This window comes from Meles meles, chromosome 9, assembly GCF_922984935.1.
Source record: "Meles meles chromosome 9, mMelMel3.1 paternal haplotype, whole genome shotgun sequence".
Classification (NCBI taxonomy): Eukaryota; Metazoa; Chordata; class Mammalia; order Carnivora; family Mustelidae; genus Meles; species Meles meles.
Genome location: NC_060074.1, coordinates 32,314,816 through 32,327,729, shown reverse-complemented (window position 1 = coordinate 32,327,729; position 12,914 = coordinate 32,314,816). Strand labels below are relative to the sequence as shown.

At 41.3% G+C, this 12,914-nt stretch overlaps 1 protein-coding gene across 2 annotated transcripts in view; it reads left to right on the top strand.

Annotated features, from left to right (window-relative positions):
• Positions 1-12,530, top strand: part of PAX3 (paired box 3) — a 96,072-nt gene extending 83,542 nt beyond the window's left edge. For both annotated transcript variants that reach the window (XM_046019501.1, XM_046019502.1), the window contains exons 8-9: positions 11,706-11,952; positions 12,449-12,530. In XM_046019501.1, the coding sequence (XP_045875457.1) occupies positions 11,706-11,952; positions 12,449-12,483 (282 nt within the window). In that variant the 3' untranslated portion in view covers positions 12,484-12,530. The remainder of the gene's footprint in view (positions 1-11,705; positions 11,953-12,448) is intronic.
• Positions 12,531-12,914: the final 384 nt, after the last annotated feature.

The window sequence follows — 12,914 nt, the reverse complement described above, 5'->3', positions numbered from 1 at the left end:
GTACTCTCTCAATTCGTCAATACTTAGAAATACATTTGGCATAAATCTGGATTATTATGAACACATTTTATGTTTAGAGCAGATGGGCAGATTTTCGTTTCTGGTTTATGAGTGAAACCAACGACAAAATAAGAAAATGGGCTTAAATTACCAAAAAAAAGGGTTTTTTGAGGAACGTCTAACTGTTATTAATAAATCCCTATGGTAAGAGCTATGCTCCGAGGCCTCATTTCAAATTTTTGTCCAGGTCTTGGATAAGCTGTAATTGAATAACCAGTACACCTGTCCTGTTTCATGAATAATCTACCAAGGAAAGAAAAAAATGCTCATAAAGCCTTATGGACCAGGCTTAAAAACACTTGAATGTTTGTTTGCTGCTCAACACCTCAGGAACAAAGCGTAGGTCTGTACATCTCGTCAAGCCTGTGGACCATGCATCTCTTCCATCTGGTTGTGGGATCACGGCTTTGTGGGGATGGAATGGACCCAAGAAAGAGCAGGTAGATCGTCCTACTAACGAGACGGTGGTTAATGACGGAGGACAACCGGGATCAACTTTTGTTCTTATCCCCATTTTATAAAAGAAAACCTTTAACTCAACCACCCATCCAGTCACTTTTAAAGAACAATATTAAAATTGAGATTATTAGTGTGTAATGTATGTAAATTGGATATTTGGTGGGAGCCACGCTTATTAGGGCGCATCTTCATTTCATGCATATATGTATTAGACCATCGTGGTTCCATTTCAAATCAGATTTCAATTGCTCAGCACAGTTTCTTTTGACAAACATTTGTTAATCCCGACACTTATTAGGGAGAAGCATTTAAGTGTTAATATGTGTACACAAAACTCAAGACTGCTTTTGATTTTGCTTGTCATTTTTTGCACCACGGTGTTCACAATGATCTCAGATTCCATAGCTGCAAGGCAGGATGGTGGTTCTTTGTCCAGAGGAGGAATAAGGACTTACTGCAGATTAGCCTGTTAAGTGGAGGCAGTATCATCATTAAGAATGGTTGTGATGGGTACTTTTCCATGGCGTAGAAGGAGAAATCTTTTTCACTGTGGCGTGGTAATTCCTTGACCTTTTCTTGTACCGTTGATCCATGGAAAAGCGGTAAGATTTACCCTGGTCGGGGGTGTGGAGGCGGCTCCTGTTTCAGGAGAGCTATTTCTCTGCCCGTTTTCGGGCACGCGTGCAGAAGCTGCTCGATGCCGGCCATTTGTTTTGTCCATTTCACACCCAGGTTGCAGGCTCGGCACCTTCAGCCCTCCTTTATCATTGCGGAGAACCGGACAAGCAGGTGGCCTGCCACCACCAGCCCGTTTCCCAACAGAGGCACTTCCTTCCCTTGACACTTTCCAGAGATTCACCTGTGGAGGGAAAAAGGAATGATTTTGATTAAAGAGATTGGTTGGGTGTCAAACAAAGCTCGGACGGAGAGACAGTCCATGCAAAAGTGGCAGCCCCTCCAAAGCTCCGGCCTTCTGTTTCATTTCTGAAGCAGCCCGTGAGCTCAAAGCCAGCGCTGCAGCCTCACGTGTTTACGAAGGCTCCAGGATGTTTATGATTATAAATGAGCCCATTTCAGCTACACCAGAATAACTATGGGCCATTTGCATGTTTCCATCCTGCCATGCTATGTTTTCGAGATGCTCTGCTCCGCACTGAAAACGTTGCTGCTAATCCATTTGTTGAATCGGTGCGGGCTGTAATTGACCCGGTGCCTTTGGTTTTTCTCCGAAGGTTGTGGTTGCTCCCATTAAAGAAGAGGAGGCAAGCCCTGGTTTTTGTCAGCTCTGGCCGCAGCCTCTTGAGTTTGTTACAGATTGGGAGAATTGTGCAAGAAACAACGACTTGGCCCAAATCTCATTTTTTTAAGGAAGGGAGGGAGCAGCATCAATGACTGAATCTTACATCATCTCACTGAAATGAGCCACAAGCAAACCTTTCTTGCTGAATTACATTTTTTTTTCATGGGTCTGCTGTATTGATTTAAAGAGAAAGTCCATCAGCTACTTTCCCTCATATGTTGGACAAATCAAAGGCAACAGCCTCATGGTTTTGGGGCCCATTTGAATTTCTGTAGCTATTGGGGGAGAAAAAAATTGAGTGTGATTGCTAGGTCTATCACTAAACTACTAGAATAAAAAGTTTTTCTTTGTAGTCAGTAAAGCCCAGCAAAGCCGTGCTGGATTCTAGTGTGAGGCCAGTGGTCTGAATCAACTCTTTATGTGTGGTTGGAATGCAATGTAAAGCTTTTAATTTATTACTGCATTTGCAAAATGGCAATATCTACAGAAATCTGAATACTTGCATATTTATTCAATTAGGGGCTGAATGTGTGCTTTGTACTGCAGACACAGAAGACTGGATTTACTCATTAGTTGTGTACTATTTTTTGTTTTCTTTTTTCTGAAGAAATCTGTTTCTGTGAAACAGTCTGGGTCTCATCAGAGGTGTATATTTTTCAATGTACAGTATAATATTTAAAAATTACTCTTGACATTTAGCTAGAGTGCAGTGAACTAGACTTTCTGAGGCTGGCGATTGCACTGTTCCCGCTGATCAACGAGAAAGATGGGCAGTTGTGAGACTGCATTTTACAGACTCACAGGGTAGAGTTCCACCTGGAAGGGAACATTTCCTACCTGGAACAGGAACAGTGTGTGACTCCACAGGAAAATTTCTAGTTCAGTGGCAATTCTGCCATGACTCATGCAGGCAGAACTTTGTCTTTTAGCCTCTCTTGATGTCCGTTGGTGTGTTCGTACCTTGTGAAAACACGTACCACATACCACACTGTATTATATGATAATGTATCCATTCCCCTCTTTACTATGAGCTTCTATAGTGATAGTAGGCTCCAATCATCTTGGAACACCCAAGAACCAAGCACTGCCTCATCATAAAGGCTTGTTCCCCATAGTGGGCTCCTTGAAAGGTGGTTTGGGGTAAATGGATTCTGAATCAACCACTTGATAAATGTTACAAATTATATCCCTTTTTCTTTCAAAGTCCCAGGGCACATTAGCCTACTAAAGGCTCTGACAAATCTTGCAGTGTAGAAACATATTCGTTTCATTCCATGTTTTCTGATTTAACTATGGAGACCTTTCGTTGAGTATTAAACTACCAAGTTTTGAGGAACATTTCCTAGGAAGTGCAGAATGAGAGAAAACACAGTTGGAGACCTGCTCATAATTTATCCATGTCTAAAATGCTTCCCTTGATTTTTTTTTTCATGAATGACTCTTCTTTTTATGTAATGTCCGATGTTACCTTTTCCTTCCACACATTGTACCCCCCTCTGCAGAAAAATTAGCAGGGAAAAGAGTAATTTTAAAGAAGAAGCTGTGAACTGCTTAATAATGTTTAGACAGGCAGAGAAGGGCATAAAGAAAGGAAAGAGTTCCTGTTTAGTGACTTGATTGCAGTGTGGAGGTAACTCGTCCATCTAAAGAAGGAGCCTCAAGGTCAAAAGCACCAGATTTCAACACTTACCCACCACTTGCTAGCTGTGTGTCTTCAGGAAAGTTGCTTAAACACTCTTTGCTTCTGTTTCATCTTCTTGTTAAAGGGGGAAGATAACAACAAAAAATTGTCCAGTAGAGCTTGGCTGAGAAACACAGTACTTTGGAAATTTGAAAATGCTTTTTCATGCAGCAGTAATACGAATGCAACAGGACTTTTGCTACTGTTTACTCCAAAATAGCCCATGAACCTCTGACCAAAAACAAACACATTATATTTGTCCCTGCCAAAGACAAATGTGGAAACTGAGTGATAGCAAAAGGATGGCAGTTTCTTGGTCGAGTGGAGTGTTTTCAGTTGTTTTATTCAGACATTTTTTTTTTTAAGATTGTATTTATTTATTTGACAGACAGCAGTCGACAGAGAGGCAGGCAGATACAGAGGGGAAAGCAGGCTCCCCGCTGAGCAGAGAGCCTGATGCGGTACTCCATCCCAGGAGCCTGGAATCATGACCTGAGCCAAAGGCAAAGGCTTTAATCCACTGATCACCCAGGAACCCCATATTCAGACATTTTAAAGAATATTGGTATCCATTCAGAATGAAGGAAGTGTAATGTGCCTGAGATACAGTAGTCCCCAGAAGTATGATATACACAACTTGATTTTGTTTGAGAAATTCAGATTACAAATACATAAAAACTCACTACAGCAAGAATGAGCCAATGGCTCTTTATTCCATGGGGCTAGGAGTGGGGAAAGAACAGGGTTCTCCTGATGGTTTCCTTTCCTAATTCTTATTTTGATTTACTGAAATACAATATTGACACGGACACATTTTTAAAAATCTGCAGCCAGCTTCTATAGTACTGGATACATCAAAGGTAAGGGAATCTGACAAATGCTATGCTTCCCTCTTCAGAGAAGAGTAGAGGTAGTAGCTAAGACAACAGGTACAATGGAAAGGTCTTAGAGAGTAAGGGACAATCTGACCAAACAACTTTGAGTTACCAATTGGGGAGTATTCTTTTAATCACTAAATTACAAAGACCCTACTTTGTCAAGACCTGTAGGAGCAGATGTGGTTTCTGAAGCTTAAAGAACTCTATAAGTGGTTTCACTGTGGGCCCTAGGTGTTTCCAGCATAAACATCAGTCTCCTGTGCGATAGGAGACACAGCCGCTGCCCAATTTGTGATCAAGGACATAAATAAATTTGCAGGCAGAAAAGCAACACATCTTAATTGGCTCAGTGTCCCTGGAATTGGGTAAGGGAGAGAATCGAGGTACACAGGATCTTAGCTTAGTGGGGTAGTAGCTTCTGGTTCTTGGAAGACTGTATTCTCAGACGTCCCATATCTGTAGAGTAACTACAAATTTCCATGCATCTTGGATGGATGCTTATTCTGCCTTACCACAAAGCCCGTGAGACAGGCCAGAACACATTTCCTAGAGGATATATTCATTCTTAGGCTTTTGCAAGGCTGTCCTCTGCTTTCCTGTGGTTAATAGAAATAGCCTTTTTGACATCTACTCATTAAATTAGTATCACTTGGTCTTATCACTGGACTCTTTCTTCTACCCTGAGAACATACCTTCTTTCCCATGAAGAGAAGGACAGGTAAGCTTCTTAAGCATTTGTAGATTGCATCTTATGACCTTGACTTTGGCAGCCATAGAAATATTTGCCTACCTCACACCTGGTCTGGAAGAAAGAAGAGATTTCCTTGTTGAGATGGGCCGCTGTTGTCCTCCTTTAGTAGGCTGGAGCCTCTGTCCTTGGTGTCGGTAGGATGTTGGTGGAAGGGAAAATTTCAGGGGTGAGAGAATACAGTGTTGCCCAACATCTTTTGTTTCAAAGGGACAGAGTTTAGCCCTTCTTTCTAAAAGCCAACGTGGACTTTTAATTTATTATAAGTTTGTGTGTGTGTGCGTGAATCTTAGATAGAGTTGGGCAGTTAAGGGGCCACAAGATGTGCATTATGAGTGGTCATGCGACAGTGACTCAACCCCACAGTTCCTTGAATGCAGGTTTCCCGTACGGGCAATCAGAGAGGAAGTTTTAATCCAGCTCCCTGAAGTACTGTGGGATGCCCAAGTGTAAAGCTTTTCCCTTTCTAGATTTGGAATCCCAGGTCCCAGAGGGTCCATTAATATTTAGCAAACATGTCCTGAAGTCGTCATGAAATTAAAGCAAGATATATGTTTGATTTTCCACAGTCACGTGTTCAGGCAGGTTTTTGAAGTGGTGATGGGTTTGAGTGCTTACCTTTCAGAGGACTGCTCTGGTGGTGGGAAGAGTTAACAGCAGGTAATGCCGTTCCTCCCGGAGAGAGTTTGAGACTCTCTGTGTTAAGTGATGAATGAGGGTATCTGACCCACATCTGTTTTACATTAGAATGGAACATTGCCCTGACATCGTTAGGAGCATTTGTCAAGACTCCCTGGACAGAGCTTCTGTAAATTACATGCTGCAAATGTGTCAGGGTCAGATAAGAGGATATCATTAACTCCCTCAAGTTTACTCAGGGCTCTGTCAGTCCATCTCAATATGCTAACAGCCAACGATTTTCCTTGAGCCGTTTTGTTGTATTTTTCATTCATAGAAGGAGAAAAGTGGATGCTCTACCCCTCCACCCCCAATATTGCACATGTTCTTTTCTCATAAATCATATTAATTGTAGACATGGTCACAAAGCATATTAAATGCAGGCATGCGTAAATGAATTAAAACATATGAGAATTTTATTATGACCCATGGTGGGTCTAACAGTCAAATACCAACTGCATTAACTGGCACCTTTTTCATTTGGGTGGAATAAGCTCTTTCTTAATGGGCTATATTTTACTGATAATAGATGGACATGATCATCATTGGCTAGAAGTAAACAAGAGGTATGTGTGTGTGTGTGTGTGTGTGTGTGTGTGTGTGTGTGCATGTGTGTGTACATGTCATTATTGCAAGCCATTTCTGGGCTGAGTCTTTGCCTGGATTTATGTTTTAGTCAGCAGTGCCTAAAGAATATTGCTGTCAATTTAACAGCTTAGCACTATTGAGAAATAGGTACTCTAAAGAATTGAGGAAATAGAAGTTATTCTGTGATTGGTCATAGGGCTGGAGATTAAATCACATCTGTCACTCAGAGTTGATCTGAAACAGTACTGACTCTGCTCTTTACAAATAAAACTTAGAAGCCCATGTAGCATATGACCCGCACTTGTCTGGCACTCATACTCTTGAATCATGCATTAAACATAGCTACTTGCAAAATGTCAGCTAAAGAGTAAAATAAAAGAATAAGGATGTGTTTAGCTGGACATGTTACAAACACTGGTTTTCTATCTGGTTAGGTAAAGAAAGGTCAGGCATGCCCTTCTCATAACTGTGGGTGTGGGTGAGAAGGTCACCATACTTACCTTAAAGAAACTTCTGCCCTCAGGCAACTTCCCTCTTACAGCTTTTAAACAGACAGGGCCAAAAATCTAATTATTTAGATTCTAATCAACTGCAGGATCATTCCTAAGGCATTTGAATCTGAAGGCAACGTTCTGGTTCTCGGTTGTTCAAATTTAGACTTTTCCAGACTCCAAGATACAGTCACTGAAATTTAACCATCAGACAGAGGACTCCTGCAGCATCTGTGTTAGCAAAACAAAATACAAATCGAAACAAAAAACAACAAAAAAACCCCCCACAAAACAAAACCAAAAACCAAAAAACTAAAACCAAAAAACAAAAACCATTTAGACATTCAAGTATTTTTGTTTGGTTTTGAAAATACATTATCCAAATTAAGAATATATGCAGTCAGTATATACAGTTTTGGAGGTGAAGCTATCATACATAGCTTTATTTCAAAGCCATGTTTTTCTAAAACATACAGAAATGTATATCATTGAATGCTAAATCACAAGAACGTCTGATGACTTAAGAACAAAAAAGAAAGTAAAGACATGAACCAGGATTTCCTACTAAGGAAAAAAGATGCACCAAGATGTTCACCATAATTTACCAAATTGTTTGAGATTTCTGATGAGCTGATGGCAAAACCATAACACTTAGGCTAAGACAAATATTTTCCAGACTCATTGGTTTAAACACAAATCTTCATTTGGCCCATAATTTTTGTCTTTTATATATTTAATCTCCCAATAGGAAAATTAATTCAAGAGAAATATGGCATGAAGCAATTGTAAAGAATTTTTCCCCCCCTGAACCATATAATCTTCCAATCAGGATATAAACAAACTATTTGGAATTCTGAAACTTGAGAATGACCGTAAAGAGATCTTTCGAGAATGTCTCTAATAATTCAAAGGATGGAAGGATCAGTGCACGTGTTGGCACATGATTCCAAGACTTTGGACTTTTTAAAAAGGTTACCCATAAAGCAATTTAGAAAGAGTGTCTGGGAAGTGTTTTGGGGGGTAGCGATTTAGAAAGACACCTAAGAGTGGTTTTTTCAGACCCCTCACCTAGGAGTTGTACTCAGTGTGAAATCTTCCTCCCACACCCCTTCCCAGTGGGATGGAACAGAGATCTTTATTACAGGAAAATTCTTCTTGGTCATTGCATCTCCTGGACTGATTATCTGGCATTTAGTAAGAGTGCGGTCGGTGTTCTGTAGACAGAAATCATTAGCCCTGAGTTTATTTTTCTTTGAAATTGTTTGTGAAAACCAGACAGTTATGGTTCCCTCAAACCCCCCCCACCAAAATTAAGGCAAAAGTGCCAGTCTGTTGTAGAAAAAGCTTACTAATGGTTTATGAGGGGGGAAACATACCCCATTTTATTTTAGGCTTTGAATGACAAATTGCTGTAGGAAAAGCATGTACAAAAGAAATTGCCACAATGTTCTTAGAAAGAAAATATGACTGCAAGACATTCCATAACCATATTGGGGGAGTTCTAAGAAGATCGTTTACTAACCTCTTTGTGTAGCAAAAAGAAATTTCCATAGTTTCCCTTGAACCACATGAAATACAAAATAGCTTTTAAAGAAATGTACATAAAAGTGTAATGGGACCCTTCCATAGAGACTTGAGGTTTTAAATTATGTTAGGGGAAAGTAATCCGTTTTGTATTGATATATTTGCTATTTTATTTTCCAACGCAGATTTCCTTTTCATTTTTTAAATTAGAAGTTATTAAAAAGACGTATTCTCAAGTTTTCTCCATGTGAAACATTGGAATAAATCATGTTAGTTTCTAATTATTTGTTAATTTCCATTTCAGGAAATTAGGAAAATATTAGTGTAGGAAAATATTAGTGCCTCTTGCCCATCCTTGTATAATTGTGAGGAAGAAATCATAGGACAGTATGTGACCACCACAGTGGACATAAGAACTTGTGGGAGAATGTCTGTCTCTTGGGCTCTATCGGGGAAGTCAAAGGGAGCAAAGATGGGTTGGTCTTTGGTCTTTTTCAGTTTTCACGTTAGCCACTGCAGGTACTGGGCTGCGGGTGGAAATTGTCACTGGCTTTTTGTGTGGGGTACAGGGAATACTGAAAGGAAGACCCCAAAGGGATTCCTCCTGTTCCATTTGCTCAGCAGCCATCCCTCTTCATTGGGTCATGCTCTGCGATGTCTTCAGGACAATGTGTCCTGGAACCTTAAGGGACTATCTTTCTTTTTGCCCTGAAATCTGACTCTGGCAAATCCTACTGCATCTTCTCCATCCTCCAGGAGATATATTTCTAGGTCTTAGATTGAAATCTTGTTCTCAAGTATTTTCTAATTCAGCAACTGCACAAAGTTGTGCCATGAATCATCAGCTGAATTTGGCTTGGAGGAAGGACTCATTTTTTCTCTTTTAGGATCTTCATGGTTTTCTCCCATGGACAAAATTATTACTGCTTTCAAAGTTAATGCAAACAAGAAATATATGGCAGAGGATTAAAAAAATACATTTATCACAAAAATGTACATGTAGCTCATGAGAGAGTGTGTGCATGTTTTGAATAACAGTTTGTTCTCGCTCTTCAACAATAATTGTGTATCGAGTATTCCATTTCTCCCTTAAAAGAATATAACATTAACTAGGTTTCAAGTAAGTATTTTCAGGAAGGGTGCTATTAATTTAAATATAATTCCATTTTATCCAGTTCCATTGGCCTTTTTTTCTTTTTGGGATTAATAGAATTACCAAATCGTTTTTGCTAAGTGTTTGACTTTACTTAGCACAGTTTATTTACAATAAAATATTTGTGCTCCATGTCATTATTCCCCCTCTCATTGCCATGGTCACATTTGTCATATTTTATTTTCCCTATCCACTCTTGTTCATCAGGCGGGGGAAACTGGCGCCTTGTTAAGGTAGAGGAAGAAAGAGTCTCCTATGGAAACTGGTTAAGCAGACCTACCCCCACTTTTGTCGGTTGTGGCTAATTGAACATACATCAGTTTAAAGCTGCGTTTCAAGAAGATTTGGTGTAGATGGGAGGGTTTGATTTTGGAATCTAATTTCAGATGTCTTTTCCGGGATGCAAGACTAGTCCCTCTCTCCCACCTTGCGGGAGCCCTCCGTCCAGGATTCTGTGGCCTGAGTTGCCTCAGTAGACAGCGTGAGGCCAGAGTCACGGCTGGGGGCTCACTGCTACCCTCTGCTCTTGCTCTTATTTATAACTTTAACCCCTATATGCTTCAAACTCACCCCAAAACAGCAGGGAGATGATGAAATACTTGATCAACAGGCTCCTCACAGAGTACCTGATTTCTTCTGCAATTTTTTCTTGACCCCTGATGCTGGATGGTTTGAAGTTGAGAAGAGTCGCTCCCACTCTTCAGTGGCAGTTTTCCAGCTGCCAAATTAATTAGCCACTTAACTTCCATCACCAGGAGCTGTAAGGGTCAGTGAGCTTGAGTTTGCGAAACACTTCCCCGGGATCTGAAAGTTGTTCTGTTAGTCACAAGGTGGTTGTGATTTTTTTGTTTTGTTTTGTTTTGTTTTTTTGTTTTTTAAGTTCTCTCAGTCTCCAGCGTTCTTTACAAAATTGAACAGAGTTTTTAGAACATGCTTGCATTTCAGGTTTTTTTTTTTTTTTAAGATTTTATTTATTTATTTGATACAGAGAGATCACAAGTAGGCAGAGAGGCAGGCAGAGAGAGAGAGGAGGAAGCAGGGTCCCTGCGGAGCAGAGAGCCTGATGCGGGGCTCGATCCCAGGACCCTGAGATCATGACCTGAGCCGAAGGCAGCGGCTTAATCCACTGAGCCACCCAGGCGCCCCGCATTTCAGGTTTTTCTCTCCTTTTAACACCTTTTTCCATATGAAATGTTTAGATAAGAAATGAAAAGGCAGGGAATGGAGGCAGTTACTTAGAGAATTGTTCACCACTCCTTCCTTCCTTCCTCCCTTCCTCCCTTCCTTCCTTCTCCCTTCCCTTCCTTTCCTTTCCCTGCCCTTCCCTTCCTTCCTCCCACCTTTCTTCCCTCTTTTCCTCCGTCTGTCCTTCCCTCCCTCCCTCCCTTCCTTCCTTCCCCTCGTCCCTTCCTTCCCCCTTCCCTCCCTCCTTCCTTCCTTCAGTACTTAGTATGTGTCAAGTACAAAGGTAGGTGCTAGGAATATAAAGATGAGTCGGTTATTGACCCCAAAACTCTCATAATTCAAAGTAGGGGACCAAAGTCATGACTGCACAGTGGGAGGGATGAGAAAAGTACTCAGGAGCATTTGGGAGGAAGTAACTATCTCTGATTACTTAAGGATGGCCAAGATAGGGAGAGGAACTTTCTTGGAGGGAACACTCCGCGAATAGACACAGGTATCTTAAAATACACGAAAAGAATTTCATTTTAATCCATTGAACTAAAAAAAAAAAAATAAGTGAATGTCTGTTTAAAATCACAAGTAGAACTTCCAGCTGTAATATATGATTAGCCATTGTGCTATATGAACAGATATCATTTCTCCCTCCATCCTTCTGTCCTTCCTTCCTTTTCCCTCCTTTGAAATTCTAGTCCCATTTTATCACTAGAAGCGTGGTGAGGCTCTCTTTCCACCTCTTTTTCTTTTCCCTTCCTGCCTTTCCTTTTTTTGAAGCCGCAGTCAGATGTTATCACTGGGCATGGTGCGGGGTCTGTGTCCCTTGGCGCTGTGGTCAGTGTCTTCTGTCCCAGCAGGTTCCCAAAGAAATAAAAATGGGACTTTCCCAGTTATCCTTTCAGCTCTCAGCTATGATCTGGTCCTCCCTGCATTCTTACTTCCTCCCAATCTGCCTGTTTATTTTAGGTAATGGGACTCCTGACCAACCACGGTGGCGTACCCCATCAGCCCCAGACCGATTATGCTCTCTCCCCTCTCACCGGGGGCCTGGAACCTACCACCACGGTGTCGGCCAGCTGCAGTCAGAGACTAGACCATATGAAGAGCTTGGACAGTCTGCCAACATCTCAGTCCTACTGTCCACCTACCTATAGCACCACGGGCTACAGTATGGACCCTGTCACAGGCTACCAATATGGGCAGTATGGACAAAGTAAGCCTTGGTCTCTCTGGGGCTAATTACTCCTGACAGGATGAAAAATCTCCACCCTTCCTTAAGAAAGGGGCGGCTGCGGCGGCGTGATTAGGCCTGACATCCCAGTATCCGTTTTGTGGCAAAGCCCGCCGACGGTTCCAGCAAGGGCTCCCTTGTATTGTTATTTTCTTAAGTGATGTCAACAACATCTTGCGGTTATTAATTGCCGCGATGTGAAGCCTGATTGCCACTAGGTGAAACACGAGGGTTGGCCGAAATGAAATAACCCCTGGCATTAGGAACACATGTTCTTAATGAGGTCAGCTCAAGGATCATATGGGATATAATCCCAAGGACACAGACTTGTGTCAAACTTGTCTCCGGAATAAAAATATTAGTCTTGATCCTTTGATACCATGGTATTAAATATGACATTGTCAGCCTGTAGCTGATTTTGCCCCTTGCTGTGAATTGTCCCAGCATGACCTAAAAAGCTATGTGTGTTTCCTTACAGGTGCCTTTCATTATCTCAAGCCAGATATCGCATAAGTGAACTGTCCATTTGGAGCTAAAACTGGCCCTGTTTCCGGTCTCCACAGCCTACACATGAAGAATCTTCTCAGAAAAAAAAAAAAAATCACCTTTTTGGGGGGCAGTCTCGCCAGGAGATGAAGAAGAGTGATTGATTTTTTTTTTTCCTCCAGTAGTTGGTTTCAAATTCTTTTGAACATATTGGACAAAAGCAGTGGAAGAAAGGAAGGGCCTGGAACAGTGAAAAGACAAATGCAACATTTGAAGGCAATGATTTAACATGGCTACACATCAAATACCCCGACTCTTCAGTGCTGGTGATCAAGGAGCCAAAACATTCCAATTGTGTGCACGTGCGCGTGTGCGTGTGTGTCTCTGTGTGTGAGATTTATCTGGACTCGTTCAGGCAAGCAGAATGTTCTAAAATATAGCCGGAGAGTACTCTAAAC